Source organism: Nyctereutes procyonoides, unplaced genomic scaffold (assembly GCF_905146905.1).
Source record: "Nyctereutes procyonoides isolate TBG_1078 unplaced genomic scaffold, NYPRO_anot_genome, whole genome shotgun sequence".
NCBI classification, from domain to species: Eukaryota; Metazoa; Chordata; class Mammalia; order Carnivora; family Canidae; genus Nyctereutes; species Nyctereutes procyonoides.
This window is the reverse complement of record NW_026575040.1, coordinates 9,846,472-9,866,451: the sequence shown is the minus strand read 5'-3', so window position 1 is coordinate 9,866,451 and position 19,980 is coordinate 9,846,472. Positions and strand designations below refer to the sequence as shown.

Here is a 19,980-nt window from a genome sequence, read left to right as displayed (position 1 = left end):
GCTCAGTTCCTCAGTGGCACTAGCCACGTTTCACATTCTCAGTAGATGTATGTGGCTAGTGGCTCCCTTTGGGGCCACCTAGATCTATAGAGCATTTCCATCATTGCAGAAAGTTCCGTTGGGCAGTACTGTTCTAGGCAATTCAGTTTATACCCCTCCTTGTATATACACTTCTACAGACTTCTCAGATTGTTGCCTGGATATATTCCTGGCAGTAATTAATTGCTGCATAAATAAAACTTTGATACATATTACTATATTGCCCTCCAGAATAGCAGTACTAATTTATACTTAGAGCAGCAGGATTTGTGGTAGGACAGCCTTGAAAATAAAGGTGAGGCATGGATATGGATATTCTCCTCTACCTGAATGAACTGTAAGGGATTCTAAATAACAAACAGGGCTTTTTTGTTGTTGTTTTTAACAGGTTATTTTCTTAAAAGACATTTTTGAGAGAATGATTGTTCGATGGTTAGGTTCCCACAAAATTGATTTAATTCATAATAGAGAAGAATATTTGTATGAATAGTTTTCTAGAGGCCTACCTTTTTAAAGACATTGTTTCTGTAGGAGTTTGAGTTCTGTGTTTTCCCCAGGAATGTCCGCATGCTTCACATTGTGCTTCTTACAGGCAGCACAGCATTCTCAGAAGCAATCTACTGAGCTCTTCCAGTGCATGTATTTTAAAGACAAAGACCCAGAGAATGAGGAGCGTTGCATATCTGATGGAGTTATATATTCAATTAGAACAAATGGTGTGCTTGTATTTATACCAAGGTATGTTACATCTAATACATCTAATGTTAATAGTTAAGAAATCATAGTTACACTAGGGGCGTCTGAGTGGCTCAGTTGGTTAAGCATCTGCCTTCAGCTCAGGTCATGATCTCTGGGTCCTGGGATAGAGCCCCATATAGTTGGACTTTCTGCTCAGCAGGGAGTCTTCTCCTTCCCACTCTGCTTCACCCCATACTCACACACCCTGCTCATGCTCTCAAATAAAATCTTAAAAAAAAAAAAAAATCATAGTTTAAGTGTAGAACACAAACAGTATATTAGATATAACCTACTAAAATACAACTATTTGGGTACTGATGTACATAATGTAATAGAATAATGCACTATGTAAGTATAAAAGTAGGGTGCCTCAGTTAAGCATTTGACTCTTGACCTCAGCTCAGGTTGTGATGGTACGGTTGTGAGTTCAAGCCCCACGTTGGGATCCACACTGGGCATGGAGCCTACTTTTAAAAAAAAGTATAAAAGATTAGCATCTAGTACATCTACATCAGTGTTAAGATAGGGATTTTACTTTTATTTAGCAAAATATTTTTCCATCTTCTCAATGAAATATTTGGAGGTAAATGAGAGGGAAAGTTTTTAATCTAGAAGACTAGCTTTCTTGATTAATAAGTGTACAAAATTTGTATACTAAGAATACATTATCTCTGCATTTTTTTTCTGGCAACGATTCAGGTTTGGGATTAAAGGTGCTGCTTATCTCAGAAATAAAGATGGTTTAGTGATCTCATGCAGCTCAGATAGCCGTTCAGAATGGAAACCAGGATCCCTTCAAAGATTCCAAAACAAAATCACCTCTACCACAACAGGAGGGGAATCTGTTACATTCCATTTATTTGACCATGTCACAGTAAGTCCATACTTATATTAAACATTGCTTTCAACATCTAACATCAAGAATGTGATTTGGTAATACGCATTTTCTCCTTTGTGATAGGTGAGAATATCTGTACAGGCCTCTCGCTGCCATTCAGATACAATCAGGCTTGAAATAATAAGCAACAAACCGTACATGATACCAGATACAGAACTTTTTCATCAGAGCTCCCTCTTGTTAAAGAGTGATTTAGTGAAAGAAGTAACTAGATCTGTGGAGGAGGCTCAGCTTGCCCAAGAAGTCAAAGTAAACGTCATTCAGGAAGATTATCAAAAATACTGCCAAACCAAAGGAAGAAGCCTGTACACACTCCTGGAGGAGATAAGGGACCTAGCTCTCCTGGATGTTTCCAACAGTTATGTAATGTGAAATACTCTTTTTACTTCATTAAAAGAGCTGTTTTGTGAATGCTTTACCTTCTTTTTAACATTAATATCTAATGTTCCGTGTCACCTAATGTTCTAGTCCATTGGGATTCGGTAGATAGTTCACCAGTGCGCAAAACGTTTTCTCATCATTAAAGCTGCATTGAGGTGCAGTTAGGTCCCTTTGGAAACTGAATTTTCAGAAATGGATAGATCATGAATGGTAACTCTGCAAGTCACACTGCCAGTCTTTTAATAAATCCAGAATTGATTTTTGATTAGCTTGTCTCAAATCTGTTCTTTCAAAGTAAGTTTTAATTTTTCTTATTAACTGCTCCTCTGGGGCATTTGGATCATTGGCCCCTCTGACATCATGTCAGATTGACTTTTCAGTTGCTTTCTTACAGGTAAGATTTAGTTCTGTCCACCCACCCACTCTAAAACTCCTATGCCATGTTTGTTTGACTCAAACCTCCCCTATTATCCCCACACCAGCGGGGGAAAAGGCACAGGGAGTGGGGTGGAGTGCACAGGTAAGTACAGCCTGTTTTCTCAAGCTTCCCTTTCCACCCTCTTATTTGGCCAAGTTCTCCTTGGATGGAGTTGCAGTGGCCTTGCCCTTGTTTAAGACTTGTTACTTTTTTTTCCTACCGCTGGAAAAATAACTTTTCTTTCAGTCCTCCACTAGGCCAGTCCACAGCCAGCCAAAGGCCTGCCCACACAGCCCCTATGTTCTTGTGCCCAACTTCCTGCCTTTCAGCCAAACCATCCTTGTCACCCCATCCACAAGAGAAGTCAGCAAGCCTGATGGCATGAAGATGGCCACCTGTCCTGGCTTCACAGATAAAAGCCACTTTAGCACCATTACTGTGCCAGTCTGTCTCGCAAAAAGCCACCTTCTCTAGGCCCCTGGCTGGCTCAGTTGGTGGACCATGTACGCAACTCAAGATCTTAAAAAAACAAAGCGAGAAAAATAAAAGCAACCTTCCCACCTCCTAGTTTGTTAAAACTAGCTTTGCCTTTCCTGGTCCCCTGTGGAAATCTGCCATGAATCAGACCTTTAAACTTGGTTGTCAACATGGCATTTTATCTGTAATTTACTCCTCCTCCCAGCTGATAGATTCATTCAGGACAAGCTCCAATCCGATCTTCTCACCATCTGGCCCTACCACTTCTAGCCTCATATGTGCCATTCCCAAGTCTTTCTTATTTCCTAGATTTTCATTTCTGTATCACTATTGGACATGTCCTTCCCAATCCTTGGGATCTCTTCTACCAACTCAAAGGCACCCGATGGATCTTCCCTAGGTGCTCTGTTCCCCAGGATGTTTGCAAATTTCTTTCCCACTAGTCAGTAACGTACCAATGTGCATTTGAACTCCCCTAGCACCAACACAGGCCAGGCAATATAGCAGCCTTTCTTGTGACCCTTTAAGTATTAAAGTGACTCCTCAAAATACGTGTAAACACATAGAGAAACCTTAAACATTTTACCAAAAGTGTGAATTGCAGAACTAAAGAGCAGTAAGAAACTTTCATAAAGCCTCTAGATAGTTTATAAGATTTTTATTTCTTAAAAATGGACATTAACATTCAATATATATTTATATCTTAAAATCCCCAATTTAGTGAAAACAAGACATTCAATGGCACACTAGCAGAAGGTGCTTATTAACTACTTATCATTTTTACAAAGTTAAATCTATAGATAGATGAACACTAAAGAGAATAAATAGGCTCAACTAAAGTTAGTAAGAAACAAGTATAAATAATACCAGATTTTAAACAGGAATCTGTGTTTTCACTCCAAGTAAACAAAATACATACTAATCTAAAACTTAGAGGACAGCAAGCTAATAGATTTTCTCTTAGTTGAACCCTATCCAATCTTAGTAACATTTCTGGATAAACCATAAAGTTACTATTGTACATTTTAAAAGGATTGGTCCAGTGGTGTGTGCTCTATTTTTAATTCCTCCTCTTCATTTACAGTATTAGCATCAGCAGCATTATGTGGATTGTCTAGAATGTCTTTGTGAAATCTGTCTGATGACTCTTCTTGATCCTCATCCTCTTCGATGGTTGGTGCCCTGGGTGTGTTTATTAATAAGTCTGAAAGAAAAATCATCATTACTCATTATAAGCACCTGGTCCAATCTTACCTGATAAATACAACTCTTCACAAGCTTCTGTCAGTAGAAATGAAACCTATGGTCACTTTCTTCCAAATAGTCATTTTTATATACCTATAAAGTCCACTCAAAAATTCAAGTCTTGAAAGGTACTGAATTCAAACTCGTGAATCACAGCCAAATGCAAATGTTCTCATTCAAAAATCACAGCTATCAGATGAAAGTTTTTAAAAATCAAATGCTCAATAGCTACACATCAAAGTGACCTCTAGCAAAGAAAATTTAGGATCCTTAGTTCTATGTAGGCAAATCTTAAAGTCATATATCATAAATAGAAAACGATCCTTAAAATGCTTATTGCCAGGTATACTTTGATAATGACAGCAAAGGAACTGCTATCAATGATAGTTGGACTCTCATGTAATTTTTCACCTGGTAGTAATAAAACATCCATTTGTAAAGTTGAAGATTAAGTTCATTTTAATCGGAAAGAATGACAATGTAGTCACACTAATTTTCACTTGAGAATTTTATTATCTTGGGTGAAACTTGTCTTATAACATGGTGTCTTGACTACTTAACCATAATTCTTATTTTCCCATTTCAAAAGGAAAACTATATTGGATATTGTAAAAGACATGCAATCTGCTTCATTTAAAACCAATTTGCATTATTTTTAAATACAGTTTTAATAAACTTGGTTGTGTAGTTTCCAAACCCGCAGTCTATTTTAAAAACAGTAAATTTCAAGAGTTTTAAAAGAATACATCAGATAAACAAACTGATGGCTAAGTGACACGAAGCAATAAAAAGCAATTAAACACCCATTTAAGTCATTGCAAATAGCTCTAAAATCCTCAAAGGGTACAGAAGGCATTTTGTATGTTTAGGAAAGTACTATAATAATTAATGTTCAAAATTATGATCCTAAAGATAAAACATGTGTCACATACTTTAAGGAGTCAGGAAAGAATGTATTTTTGACAGATTCAGAATCAAGGTGAAGTGATTAATTTTTTAAAAGGTACTCAGCTATCCAGAAAACCATCTTGGATTCATTTATTCTTTGAGGATTCCAAATAGCTCCCACATATACACATGTGTGCGCTCTCTCTCAGATATAAACTAAATACATCAGATTTTTTCTATACATAGAGGCATTTTTATTTTGTAGGTAGTAGAGAAGTTAAAATTTCTAACATGTCCCTGATAATATTAATGGTAGCACATAAAACCAGCATAATATTTACCATTTCCAAGGGACTTACTATTACTCAGTAGTTTTGCCTGCCTTCTTTCCAAGGCCAGTTGTTTATTTCTCTCTATTCTCTGTTGTTGTTCTTCTGTTAGGCTTCTACTTGGCTCAGAAACAAAGTTCTCACTTCCCACTGAGTTTGTCAAAAAGGGATCTAATTCGGTAGCAGTTATATCATAGCCATGATTTTCTCCTGCTTCACCTGCAGTAGAAATGAAAGTTAGTACATCCATAGTTAGAAAAAGGGCGTAATGCAGCTTTAAAAACCAGCCTAAAGTAACAAGGTGCGAGACCTGAAGAAACTATTTGTTTATTCAAATTGCTCTGAGGTGTGAGAATGTTCCAAATACCAATGATATGCATGAACAGAAAGCAAAAGTTCATAGTTATGATTAAAAAATATTTTGTTTGGGCTAAGGAACTTAAAAGAATCCAAACCATATTCTTGCTTTACATTAAACAACAACATATTAGTGGCTTGCTATAGAGTCTATATGACACAGTAATAATTTTATATACGCTATTTTTTAATGGGGTAAAACTCAGACACAAAAGGAAAAAGGAGGGGTGCCTGACTGGCTCAGTCAGTAGAGCATGCAACTCTTGATCTTGGGGATGTGAGTTCAAGACCCACATTGTGTGCAGATTACTTAAAAATCTTTCAAAAAAAAAAAAGCTAAAAGGAAAAGAAATTTAGAGATCTATGGATATATTTCCACATTAATTTTAAAAACTGCTCTCTAGGGATCCCTGGGTGGCGCGGCGGTTTAGCGCCTGCCTTTGGCCCAGGGCGCGATCCTGGAGACCCGGGATCGAATCCCACGTCGGGCTCCCGGTGCATGGAGCCTGCTTCTCCCTCTGCCTGTGTCTCCCTTTCTCTCTCTCTCTGTGACTATCATAAATAAATAAAAATTAAAAAAAAAATTAAAAAAAAAAACAACTGCTCTCTACATTAGTCCTACTAAATTCTTAGAGTCCTGTACACCAGTTATCTCAAAGTAGGATGCCTCCTAAAATGATCCACAGTGGTACAGGAAGTACATATTGTATCTTCTATTTATATTTAAGAATTGAGAGAAATTGTTGAACTTAAAGACAGGCAGTGACAAACTATCATTTATCCATAGGACAGTTACTATGTGGCCTGTATGTGGCCTTCAAGGCAGACAGCTCCACCTTGCAGAAGATGGGAAAGCTGTGCCCCAGTCATTTTTTAAATTTCAGCATACCGTGACATACAGTTGATTATGATCACCCAATTAAGCAGACTGTCTAGTTTTTTTGTTTTTGTTTTTTTTTTGACTAGTTTTAACACCAAAACAACCCCAACAAAATGCACAAGGGGTAGCTTAAAAAGATTTTTGTGAAATAACCGTATATAGAAGAGAAAACAAGATAATAGAGACACAAGCAAGAACTAAGAAAACAGCAAAGCTGACACTTCACCTTCCCCCTACATCATTCACATTACACGGCTAAGAAAAAAATTATAAATAACATATGATCAGACAAGTAGGCAAAAATAAACCCCAAGATTTCGTATTACCAAGACCACCACTGGAAATATGAATTTACACACACTAACCTTGTCCTACACGACTAGCAAAACATTTAAAACAGAAGACAGACCTTTATAATTATTCTGGTAAGGTTTAAAAATCCTATGATATTTAATTTTACAAACAAATCCCTTTCAAGGTTTCTTCCTTAACGGTGAAAGACAAAAAGCAAGACATGGGGGAAAAATTTTTTTTTTTTTTCCTGACATGGAAACAAAAAATTTAGCAAGAAACTAAAATGCATTATTTTATCAGGAAACATAGATGGAATACAGGTAGAAAACATTGCTACAGAAGTTCAGAAACAAATATTAGAACCAATAATGCAATATTGGGGTTTCTAATATGCTTCACCTTACAGGGCGTTCAGGATTCTGACCTAATGATGACATAAAGAACTTCTGTTTTGTGAGCCATGAAAGGAAAAGATCTCTTCAACAGTAAATGGCCTCTTTAATACAATGTTTTATGGAAAACCAATGTGAACATAACCACTGATGGAGCTTTTGACTGATAAAAATGGGATTACAAAAATTAGAACCACACGTGAAATTCATTCACTGCAACATTCACAGGCATGTGACTGGCAAAGAAGCTTAATTAATTCAATGTGTTACAGGATGCCATCATTCTGGCACACATCAACAGATAAGCAAATATACACTAATTAAAGAGAAATAAGTACTGTGGGGGGAAAAAAGCATCAGAGAATCAGGATTGGGGGTGGGAGTATGATTTCAAAGAGTAGTCAAGGGCGCCTGGGTGGCTCAGGGGTTGGGTGCCTGCCTTTGGCTCGGGTCGTGATCCCAGGGTCCTGGGATCAAGTCCTGTGTTGGGTTCCCCACAGGGAGCCTGCTTCTCCCTCTGACTATGTCTCTGCCTCTCTCTGTGTGTCTCTCATGAATAAATAGATAAAATTAAAAAAAAAATATAGTGTGGTCAGGGAGACTTTACTGAGTTGATATTTGAGCACAGTTTGAAAGGTAGAGAGCCCTGCAGACTTAGGGGCAGGAAGGAGGACAAAAGATGTGTTCACGGCAGAGTGTAAGAGTGCAAAAGCCTTAAGACAAAAATGTGCCTGGGAGGTTCAAGGAACACCTAGGAGCCAAGTGTCACTCTGGCAGTTGAGTGGAGAACTGTAAAAGATACAGAGAGGTAGGGAGGTGGGGTAAGGAATAGAAACTCTAAGGCCAAGGAGGACATTATAAAGATTTTGGCTTTTGCTTTGGGCGAAATAGCGAGCCACTACAAAGCTCTGAACAGAGGAGTTATATTAAATTTTAATGTAATCCCTGGCTTTTAAGAAAAACGATTGAAAAAAGGTAATTTGCTTATGAAGTTCAGCAAAAATCTTTCATTTATTATGAATGGGATGAGAAAATGAATATATCAAAAGTTAAGTGTAGTTAATGTTATTCTTCCATTTGGGTGAATCTTATAAGGTAAAATCAAGATGAGGGGTGCAGGGATGACTACAATCACATCTTCAAATCATCAATCAGGTAGCAGTCCAAAATTTTGGAGGAAAAAAAATTCAGTAGAATATTTAGTCACATTGTTCTTACTCTAAAACCTCATGTAATGTTCTAGTGAGAATAAAAATGTGCATTATTGGACACCTGCGTGGTTCAGTTCATTAAGTGTCTGACTTCAGCTCAGATTATCATGTGAAGGTCCTGGGATGGAGTCCCACATCCAGCTCCGTGCTCAGTGGGGAATCTGCTTCTCCCTCTCCTTCTGCCCCTATGTGGTCTTGTGTGTGTGCTCACTCTCTCTCTCAATATATATATTTTAAATGTGTTATTTATCATATAAGTAATACATGTATTATAAAAGTAAATAGGGCAGCCCCAGTGGCCCAGCGGTTTAGCGCCGCCTTCAGCCCGGGGTGTGATCCTGGAGACCTGGGATGGAGTCCAATGTCAGGCTCCCTGCATGGAGCCTGCTTCTCCCTCTGCCTGTGTCTCTGCCTCTCTCTCTCTGTGTCTGTCATGAATAAATAAATAAAATCTTTTTTAAAAATAAAAGTAAATAAATAAAATGCTCAAAACCTTTTTACTATTGTAGTGCCTTATCCAAAAAAATCTAGACACTTCTCTTAGGATACAGAGAGGACAGATTCAGTAACAGAGCTAAGATAGAGGTCTCTGCTATGTACCCAGTATATCAGCAGGCCTGTAATTCCATCAATAGTCCTCTGTTAATTTATGCCTCTGCACAAATGAGTCAGTCCCTCTCTCCAAAATCACCTTTGCCTGAACTCTACTGCTTATCACTCAAAGTACTCATGATTTGTCCTCTGTGAGGCTTTCCCCTCTCCTAGGTAAAAGCAACTACGCTCTCCTTTGCATCCTACCCAGTGCCTTATTCTTATCTCTAATTTCAGCACCAATCAGAATAGATGTTCACTCATTCACTAGTCTGTTAACCCATGAACCAAGGGGTCTGACCTTACTCATCTTTATCCCTGAAATTCTAGCACACACTATGCAGCTCAAAAATTGCTGCCGAGTAAACTAACCCAGTGGTATGTGCCGTGTAATTTACTGTAGTTATTAATTCCTTTCAATGTACCAAATCCCATGCCATTGATACATATCACATTTTTACCAAAATATTAGATATTGATTATTTAAGTCATAATTCTTCACATTTTTAAAATCAACTTATAAAGACTTGGGGGGGTAGTCTGCATTTTCTATCACATCTATTAAAAGTTTAAAAAACAAAAATAAACAAACATGTATGGAGCCATCGCACAGAGAATCTGGTAACTATACAGACCCTGTCGGCAGGAACCATATGTTTTGATGTGTGTGACCGTCTATGGTTGCACTGTACAACTAACAAATGCAATCAATACCAGGAACAGTCACAAAAGAGACCTTCCTCACCTAAAAATGGAGTTACATCCTGATAAGCCCATCATTAGTTGACAGTATCTTATTTTTTTTTTTAGTTGACAGTATCTTAAACCAAAAATGGGTTTAATCTACCTAGCCTACCTTAAACATGCTCTGAACACTTAATAGCCTACAGTTAATGCGAAATCATGTAACACAAAACCTATTTTATAATATAATGTTGAATATGTCATGTAATTTATGGAATACTGTACTGAAAGTAGAAAACAGAATGGTTATCAGTCTGTCGGTTGTTTACCCTGTGTGGCTGTTCCCGCCCAGCGTCACAAGAGACCAACATTTGAAATTCTAAGTATGGTTTCTACTGAATGCATATCACTTCTGCACCATCATTAAGTCAAACAATCGTAAGTCAAGCCACTGTTAACCTGAGGACCATCTATATACAGGATCTGTATTCTTAAGTGTAAACTATTTCATCATCAAATTATTCCAATTCCCTAGATTCTAATACACACTTTTAATGGTGTATATGTATATGAACACTACACTACATCTTGTCATTTAGTTTCATTAACCAACCACTACAAAGGATAATGAGTATCAGAGCTCTCAAAGGCTCAAGTTCTATGACTATATTTTTACATCTCTTAATGGCACTGCAGTCATGTCTTTAAGAAACAAGTACCAAACAACATTCTGGATGTACCAAAGCTTTTCAACTCATTCCTAGTTACTATAATTATGTTTACTCAATTACTCAATATAGATAAAGAACCCAGGGCTTAATCTACCTACCCTTGCCCCAACTAGATCTATTTCTAAAAACAAAATTATTGGGATCCCTGGGTGGCGCAGCGGTTTGGCGCCTGCCTTTGGCCCAGGGCGCGATCATGCAGACCCGGGATCGAATCCCACGTCGGGCTCCCGGTGCATGGAGCCTGCTTCTCCCTCTGCCTGTGTCTCTGCCTCTCTCTCTCTCTCTCTCTCTGTATGACTATTGTAAATAAATAAATAAAAATTTAAAAAAAAAAATAAAAAAAAAATAAAAACAAAATTATTAGAAATAAACTTCTATTCTTACCATCATTGTTAATAAAATCTTCATGTATAATAGGTAGGTCAAGTCGAATTCGTTTTAAACAGGTCTGAAAATAAAGAGGTATTTTTACATTTTCGTAAGTAACATTTGGGGGAAAATGAGAATTCATTCAATTCTTAGTTTCAAAAAAGTTAATAACTACTCTTAATTTTCCTTCTCTCTACCATGACAGACTTCAAAATGAAAACGCCAAACAGTGACTTAGCCTCAACTAAAATCTATCCTTGGCACTATTTAGCATTATGAATGATATTCATAATAATCTCAACACCTACCTGAACTTCCTTTTTACTTCCCAGGTATTCAACTCTGTCAATAAAATCCTCGAATTGCAGTTTAGGGAATAGCCTATGTGCCCAATGCTCCATGTGTCTGATTAGCGTTTTCAAGTCTTCAGCCTGGCACATAAAAATAAAAATGCTAAATAGAAGACTCATTCTCACAACTGACCTTGTCAGCAGATTTTAGAATTGAATAGTAATGCCAAAGTCACTGGCGTCATTTTATATTTATAAGGTTAAGAAACTTCTGAAGAAACTTTAAGAAGAGAAATACTGAGCTTAGAGGATTGCAGTCTAAAAGACCACTGGATATAGATTTTAAAAAGCCCAGTATGAAAACTTAATAAAAGTTAAAAGATAATCATGTATCTTTTCAGAACTGTAAAGTAATATGGGAAAATAAGCTTTAATAAAATATGTCAAGATATCTTTTAGGAATTACGAAACAAAATGACAGGTCCCTAATCATATATAAAGAATAAAGCATTGAGAATTCAACACTGTGAAAATACAGTCAGAAATCCCAAGGGCAAAGTACAAAGACTAGCAACAACTGTTTAAACGTTCTCCAGGAAAAACAAACAAACAAACAAACAAACAAAAAAATGTTCTCAGGGCACAATACCTCTCTATATAGGAAATTTCAATGTCACAATAAAAAAATTTTTTTTAAAGATTTTATTTATTTATTCATGAGAGACACAGAGAGAGAGAGAGAGAGAGAGAGGCAGAGACACAGATAGGGAGAAGCATGATCCTAGCAGGGAGCCCAATGTGGGACTTGACCCTGGGACCAGGATCATGCCCTGAACCAAAGGCAGACGCTCAACAGCTGAGCCACCCAGGAGTCCCAACAACACAATAAAATTTTTAAAAATTAAAATGAAAAAGTTTTAAGACATTGGACTAATGAATAACAAAATTCCAAATTCCTGGTTTTAATGTAAAATATTTTATTCTTCTCTTAACAGTATTTTAAAGATTTACTGATTTTTGAGAGTGTGTAAAGAAGGGCAGAGGTAGAGGGAGAAATCCACAAGCAGACTCCCCACTGAACATGGAGCCCCACACGGGGCTCTATCCCAGGACCCTGAGACCATGACCCAAGCCAAAACCAAGAGTCGGACACTTAACCGATTGAACTACTCAGGCATCCCACAGCAGTATTTTATTTAATTTTTTTTAAATTTTTTATTTATTTATGATAGTCACAGAGAGAGAGACAGAGGCAGAGGGAGAAGCAGGCTCCATGCACCAGAAGCCCGACGTGGGATTCGATCCCGGGTCTCCAGGATCGCGCCCTGGGCCAAGGGCAGGCGCCAAACCGCTGCGCCACCTAGGGATCCCCACAACAGTATTTTAAAATAGAATAGTCAAAAGCACAGGCTGTATCACACTGCATAGAATCAAATCTGAATCCTGCTACTTAACAGCTGTGACTTTATGCAAACCACTCTACCTCTGTGCGTTCTTTTTCATGTATAAAGTGAGAATATTATTATATACACTTTGTAAGGTACGAGAAATAAGTAATACAAGTGCCTGACACAAAGTATACATTCAAATACTGGCTATTGTTGTTGTAAACTGATCTTGTCTAAGAAGTCAAAGGTCAACTCTACCAGTAACTAAACATGTAATACTGAGAGCACGTGCTTGCTGAGGCAGCACATATGTTAAAGTAATACTGAGAGCATGTGTTATCATTCTCCTTCTGATAATAAAGATAAATTTGTTTGTTTTTAATTCAACCACCTAAGACTATTTTCCGATTGTTGGGGGTAGCTGGTTAGTCACCTTACAATGTCATGTTAGACCAAAGAGTCATAAAAGAAACATTTAAATACAATGGGACGTTCCAAGTCATAGGTGGAGAAAAAAGCAGTGAGGATTCAACTTTGTGAGAAAACAGAACAAATTTTCAAAAGCAAAGTACAGAAGACTAAATAGCATAAACCCAGTGATGAAACATAAAATTTTTATCCGTCATATAAACTCATTTATTTTGATAAAGTACTTATTATGAAAATGATGAAGACATCATTAAATTCAAAGCACCAATTCATCATTACAACCTGAAAATTTCAACAAGGGCAATAAATTAACTGAGATGGGTATGGTTTGGGGTTTTTGTTTGTTTTGTTTTTTTAAGTAAGCTCTATATCCAATATGGGCTTGAATTCATGACCCTGAGATCAGGAGTCACATGCTCTACTGACTGAGCCAACTAGGCACCTCTCTTGGGATTATTTTTGACTCCTTTTTTACCTCCTTATATCCAATTGCCTACAAGTAGTGTAGGTTGTTTATCTACTACCATATCAGGCTATCTTGACCTGTTCACCTTCACCTTGGTAGTGTGACAGTATCTGAATTGCCATCTGCTTCCAGCCTCTTCCGTCCTTCCCATTATCCTGCATAGCACATCAAGATGGTGCTCAGCTGCATTAATATTACTCTAGCCGGGCTATAAAAGGGGCATTCTTAAAACTCTAAAATATCCTTTCCTTAACTAGATAATGGGACCAAAAGCTACCCCACAGGTTTGAGAATTAAAGAATATATTTGAGGGCAGCCTGGGTGGCTCAGCGGTTTAGCGCCACCTTCAGCCCAGGGTGTGATCCTGGAGACCTGGGATCGAGTCCCACATCTGGGTCCCTGCATGGAGCCGGCTTCTCCCTCTGCCTGTCTCTGCCTCTCTCTCTGTGTGTCTCTCATGAATAAATAAATAAAATCTTTAAAAAAAAAATTAAGCATACATTTGAAAATACTTCAACTGCAAAGCTCTACAAAGATATCCGCAAAAACGTTTATCTACACTCTACATTAGTCAAAGAGACTTTTAGGGCTGCGTGGGTGGCTCAATCAGTTAAACATCTGACTCTTAATCTCAGCCCAGGTCTTGATCTCAGAATCCTGAGTTCAAGCTCCACACTGGGCTCCATGCTGCATGTGGAGCCTACTTTAAAAAAAAGAAAGGTAAGAGACTTTTAAAATATACATTTGGACAGTCATCAACAGTTCTTAAATGTCTTCATTTTTCACCGTAAATGATGCCTATTATGGATCAGACACATATAACAAGATATGTGCCATATCTTGGGGACATGTAAGTGATTGATACAGGTAAAGTCCTTGCTCTCCTAAAGCTTAAAATCACCCTTTAAGGTAGACTAACTCAATTTTATTCCTAGAAATTATAAAGTACAAACTCAGAGCTTAGACTTAGATGTGATTTTCCTAAAGACTTACAGTGGCTTTAGGAAAGAAGACTATAAGACATTTTTTCTGATTGTTTAAGCAGTGCCCTTTCCACTACATCTTAGTTTCTCAAGAGATATGATGATGAATCATAGTATCTAGCATATTCTTCAGAATATGATAATGGGCCCATAGCTCTACTGATACTTGAAAGAACAAAGAATAAAAATCAGACATTTCTTACCTCATGACCTTTACCTTTGAATTTTGCATTATCAAACACATGCCTTAATGCTGGAAGCCCTCTCTCTGAAATTAATCTGTGAAGAGAAATATGTTTTGAATTTCAAGTTTTCTAGAGCCATCAAGGCCAAAGCAAGATCATAAGAAAAATATCTGCTGAACTGAAAGAAAAAAAAAAAAAGCACCTGAGTGGCTCAGTTAAGTATCCAATTCTTGATTTCAGCTCAGGTCATGATCTCAGGGTCCTCAGATCAAGCCCCATGGGGGCAGGGGGCACACTAGGTGGGGAGTCTGCAAGATTCTCTCTCCCAGAAAGAGATATCTGATCTCCAGATGATTCCCGACTAAAGTTTTTAATATAAGGGGGGAAAAAATGTAAAAACAAAAACAAAAACAAAGAAAACAACTATGAGCATTTAAGGAAATAGTAGTAAGTGTACCTCTGAGCATCCAGCTTAGGTATGTTCCGTTTAACTGTTCTCTTTGGAGGTACAGGAACAGGTGCTCCTCTCCCTGACTCTGGTGAAATATACCAATATTTAATATTACTTGAATAATTTAAGCCTCATTTGTAAAATGTATCATTTCTATGCTGACAAGTGGATAACTGAACACAGGCACTTTTTTGGAAATCTCTACAGACCTTCATCAGGTTCAGCTCCTTCTCCATCTCCTCTCTGTGGAGAGGCTGGAGGTGGAAAAGGAGGAAAAGTTTCATCTTCTATATGTTCATAATCTGGTAAGTCAATCAAGCCGTTCTCCTCTGGCTCTAGCATCTTCTCCTCTACAGAAAAGAAAAAAAAAAAAAGGAAGTTTATTTATGCAAGTAGTCTCTCTACAGTTAAGTTCCACCTGCAGCAAAATGCATGTGTTTCAGTCAGTTAAACCATATTTCAAATTCATATCATGAAAAGAAGTAGAAAGTGATTATGGGGAAAAACTGGGTTAGAAATCAGAAGTGGGGTCTAATGTAGACCCTGCCAATCAATAACTACATGATTTTTCAGCAAATCCTCAACTGTTGGGTCTCCTCTATCATAAAATGATTTTGACTTTTCAGAGGGTTTCAAACATGATCCAAATGGATGTAAAACAGGCAGGGTTCAGGCACCTCATCCCCACTTTAACCAAAGCAGCTTTTTAAAAAATCTGTTAACATATTTGTCTTCTAAGGTTTCCTCTGAAGAAAAGGAAATAATCCTCAGGTTGAAAACTGGAAAGAACGCTATTCAGTACCTTCAAACTTGACCTCTGAGCAACATCTGACACTTTTGATTGGTTCCTTTTTCTGAAAAACTATTTTCCTTGGCTTCTGGATGGAACACAGTAATCACGTGGCTTTCCTCCCTTTCCAGACACTCCTGGATCTCCTGTGCAGATTCATCTTCCCCTAACCTTGGCAGTAAGTATTCAAGACTCCATCCCAGGCCCTCTTCATTTCCTAATGTACATGGCTTTAAGAGTCATTTATAGATGAATATTTATCTCCCATTTTTTATCTCTACCTGAGCCATCAAATCTGAGCTCCAAATCCCTAGTTCTCATTTTATAGCTCTTAAATTTCGCAGAGGCATCTATAACTTCTCATGTCCAAAACCAAATTTCTAAATTTTCCCAATTCAGGGATGACTGGGTGGCTTAGTGGTTAAGTGTCTACCTCCAGCTCAGGGTGTGATCCTGGGGTGCTGGGATTGAGTCCCGCATCAGACTTCCCACAGAAAGCCTGCTTCTCTCTCTGCCTCTTTCATGAATAAAATCATAAATCAATCAATCAATTTTCCCAATTCAATGAGCGACATCTATCCGGCCATGCAATAAGAAACCTCAATATTTCCTTCCCCCATCCTACATATCCTGTCCATTTTACTTCCTATTCATCCATTAAGTCTTTCCATTTTTCCCTATCTCCACAATGACTTCCTAACGTTTCTTGTTTTGGTTACTCAATTACTCATAACGACTTTTGCCTTTTTCAAACCATTCTCTGTAGTACAGCTAGACTGAAGCTCTGGAAACGTAAAGCCAAACACATTACCACTTGGCTTAAATATTTCAATGGCTTCCTAATGCTCTTGGGCTTCTGGTAAAACTCCAAGGCCCTGCCTGATTTGACAGCTTCCTCCTTTCTCCAGCCTCACTTCATACAACTCTTCATACTTTTTTTTTTTTTTCCCAGTTTCTTGAGAGAGCCATAATCCCTCAGGCATGGGTCCTTTGCTAAGGCTATTTCCTATCTGAAGGCTCCTCCCTGATTCCTTATCTCTCTATGTCAATTCTCACCTCCTCAAATAAGTCTACCCTAATTAAATCCTGTATTTCCTATAAGTCTACCTGAATTAAATCCTATAATAAGCATTCAACGTGTGAAGTACCAATTTCATAGCACTTACCCAGTTTTAATATTGTTCCATTTCTGTGATTAGATAATGTTTGTCTTCCATACTAGACTACAGCTCTAAAAAGGCAAAGACCAGGTGAGTCTTTGTGTCCCACCACCGTATCCCCAAAGCTGATATACAGCAGGTGCTCCATAAATATTTGTTGAATGAGGAACAAAGATTCCAGGCAGCCCGGTGGCTCAATGGTTTAGCGCGGCCTTCAGCCCAGGGTGTGATCCTGGAGTCCTGGGATCGAGTCCCACAAAGGGCTCCCTGCATGGAGCCTGCTTCTCCCTCTGCCTGTGTCTCTCAAGAATAAATAAAATCTTAAAAAAAAAAAAAAAAAAAGGAATAAAGATTCCAAAGCTTCCCCCAAACTGTAAAACAACTAGAGCTAAATGATACCTAAAGTCCCTCCAATTCTAAATCTTGGTGACCAAAAATACATAAAAACAACAACTGATGATGACACACCTGTCTCCAGCTAAGGTTCAACAACCACAGGTTTTCAAAATTGGAAAGGCAGTTAGAGGCCACACAACCTAAAGTAGCTTCCTGGGGCCCCTGGGTTGGGCTCAGTCAGTTTAACATCTGCCTTCAGCTCAGGTCATGATCCCAGAGTCCTGGGCTAGAGCTCTGTGTGGGGCTCCCTGCTCAGGGGGGAGTCTGCTTCTCCCTCTCCCTCCGCCCCTCACCCTGCTTGTGCTTTCTCTCTAAAATAGATAAAAAACTTTTTAAAAATTAAGTAGCAAAATAAAATATTAAGTTGCTTCTGATCTACAAGAAGTATATTCAAGTTAAGTTTAATTCTAGTCAACTTTCTCTGGGAAGAAATGGAGTTCACTTTTTTTTTAAAATTTATTTATTCATGAGAGACACACAGAGAGAGGCAGAGACACAGGCAGAGGGAGAAGCAGGCTCCTCGTGGGGAGCCTGATGTGGGACTTGATCCTGGGACCCCACGACTATGCCCTGAGCCAAAGGCAGATGCTCAACCACTGAGCCACCCAGGTGTCCCAAGTTCACACTTTTTGAGAACAGGGAGCTGTGAGTTTGGTGGCAGGGCACAAACTATATTAAGTGTAGCAAGAAGCAATGTAAGGAACTTGGGGCAGACTGGCTCAGACTTGGCTCAGCAGTTTAGCGGGGCCAGCCCGGGCTGTGATCCTGGAGACCCCGGATGGAGTCTCACATCCAGCTCCCTGCAGGGAGCCAGCTTTTCCCTCTGCCTGTGTGTGTCTCTCGTGAATAAATAAAATCTTTAAAAAATAAAACAAATAAAAATAAAAAAACAACCTCCCAACAACCAAGGGAAGGCTTAGCAAAGAAGTTGCTACATCGCAATAGAAGAGTGTTGTGGGGTTTTAAATCACCTGCCTATCATCTTCTAATCCCCAGGTTCAGCAGGGGCAGTGAGGATGGCAGCTGCACTCCGGGTGCAAGCTGATAGTCCCAAGGGACCAATACAAACCTTAGTCTCCAACAACTGTGATTAAAAGTGATGACCTGGGCAGGCCGGGGGGGTGGGGGGGGGGGTGGGGTGGGGTGTGTGTGTGTGTGTGTGTGTGTGTTCAGCGGTTTAGCGCCGCCTTCAGCCCAGGGCCTGATCCTCCAGACCCGGGATCGAGTCCCACGTCGGGGTCCCTGCATAGAGCCTGCTTCCCTCTGCCTGTGTCTCTGTTTCAAAAAAATAAAATCTAAAAAAAAAAAAAAAAAAAAAAAAAAAAACTGGCCACGCACGGGGTGGGGTTTGTTAGTAAAGTGGTAGTGAATAAAGTACCTATCTTTCACTTCTTGGCGGGGATCGCATATAGTGTTTTTCGACATCGATGAAATTCTTTTAAGCTTCCGCCTCTAGTCCTCAAACTTTCAGAGGAGTAAAGGTAACTAATTTTCTTTAAGATTTTATCTATTCCTGAGAGACACAGAGACACAGGCAGAGGGAGAAGCAGGCTCCCTGCGGGGATCCCGATGCGGGACCGGGCGGGTCGCGACCTGAGCCCAAGGCAGACGCTCAACCAACTGGGCCGCCCGGGCGCCCCGAAGGCACCAGGTTTAATATCCAAACTGCAAGTCACTTCCAGACCGTTAGGGGTCCAATGTCCAACTTCATCCAAATCATCAAAAGAAGTAGCGCCTGTGGAAAGGGGAGTCCCACCAGAATGGCTCCACGCCCTAACCTTTGCCAGCCACCCTAAAACGCCTGGGTTCCCGCCGCGTCGCCCTTGCCCGCCCTTGCATCCCCATCCCCGTCCCTGTCCCCGTCCCCCTAGGCTCACTTCGACTTCACTCCTCCCTTCCCCCCACATCCACAGGATGCCTCCCACGCTGCGAAGCTCCCGGACCGCGGGCGGCCCGCCAAGTCCCCCGGGCGCCTTCCGGCTGCACGCGGCTGGCGGCGGACCCGAGAGAGAAACGACAGGTAAAACCGCCGCCCTCCCCCCCCCCCAGTCCGCCGCGGCCTCCCAGCCCCGCTCAGCCCAGATCCCCGTCCAACCTCCACACTCGCTCCCCGAGGCGCACCAGCACCTCCGCTCCTCCACCCACCCCTCGTTCGGCCGCCGCCGCCGCCGCCGCCAGCCCCCAGCGCCGCCTCTCACCCTCCCCGGTACCGCCGCCGCCTCAGCGCGCGGCCAGGCGCGGCGGCTAAACCGCGTTGATCGCGAGAGTCTGGAGGTTCCCGCCGCGAGAAGGGGCCTGCGCGCTTGGCGCCAAATCTGCGCGGGGGTTGCCGGGAGCCCGCGGGACTCGCTGGCCCCGCCCCTGGTCCTGCCCCCAGACCCAGGCCCCGCCCACCGCCTCCGAGCCCGCCTCTCCCCAGCCCGGGTCGCTTCCGCCTCCTGAATTCCTGGAAGGGGTGGGTCCGTGTTTGCTTAAGGCTCGGATCCCTCACGCCCCGGGCGCTTCGGACTTTGGGGAAAG

The 19,980-nt window shown here is 40.1% G+C and overlaps 2 protein-coding genes and 1 non-coding gene across 12 annotated transcripts in view; 1 reads left to right on the top strand and 2 right to left on the bottom strand.

Annotated features, from left to right (window-relative positions):
• The window catches only part of DIS3L (DIS3 like exosome 3'-5' exoribonuclease), a 33,215-nt gene extending 30,894 nt beyond the window's left edge, over positions 1-2,321 (top strand). For all 4 annotated transcript variants that reach the window (XM_055319764.1, XM_055319765.1, XM_055319763.1 and 1 more), the window contains 3 exons: positions 632-777; positions 1,477-1,651; positions 1,739-2,321. In XM_055319764.1, the coding sequence (XP_055175739.1) occupies positions 632-777; positions 1,477-1,651; positions 1,739-2,047 (630 nt within the window). In that variant the 3' untranslated portion in view covers positions 2,048-2,321. The remainder of the gene's footprint in view (positions 1-631; positions 778-1,476; positions 1,652-1,738) is intronic.
• A 1,273-nt stretch (positions 2,322-3,594) lies between these two features.
• Positions 3,595-19,760, bottom strand: TIPIN (TIMELESS interacting protein). Of its 7 annotated transcripts, none has more exons than XM_055319768.1 (9): positions 19,606-19,756; positions 17,071-17,135; positions 15,324-15,464; positions 15,121-15,199; positions 14,682-14,757; positions 11,231-11,353; positions 10,938-11,001; positions 5,444-5,632; positions 3,595-4,155 (listed from the first exon to the last, which is right to left on the bottom strand). In XM_055319768.1, the coding sequence occupies exons 3-9, from the start codon at positions 15,454-15,456 to the stop codon at positions 3,977-3,979; spliced, it is 843 nt and encodes a 280-aa protein (XP_055175743.1). In that variant the 5' UTR covers positions 15,457-15,464; positions 17,071-17,135; positions 19,606-19,756; the 3' UTR covers positions 3,595-3,976. The 7 variants fall into 7 exon arrangements, with proteins under 7 accessions (XP_055175743.1, XP_055175746.1, XP_055175744.1 ...); XM_055319771.1 differs by having other exon boundaries at positions 19,659-19,755; XM_055319769.1 differs by lacking the exon at positions 17,071-17,135 and having other exon boundaries at positions 19,659-19,760.
• Positions 9,730-9,865, bottom strand: LOC129506520 (small Cajal body-specific RNA 14). Its single transcript, XR_008663840.1, has one exon. It is a non-coding gene; the product is annotated as a small Cajal body-specific RNA 14 (non-coding RNA).
• Positions 19,761-19,980: the final 220 nt, after the last annotated feature.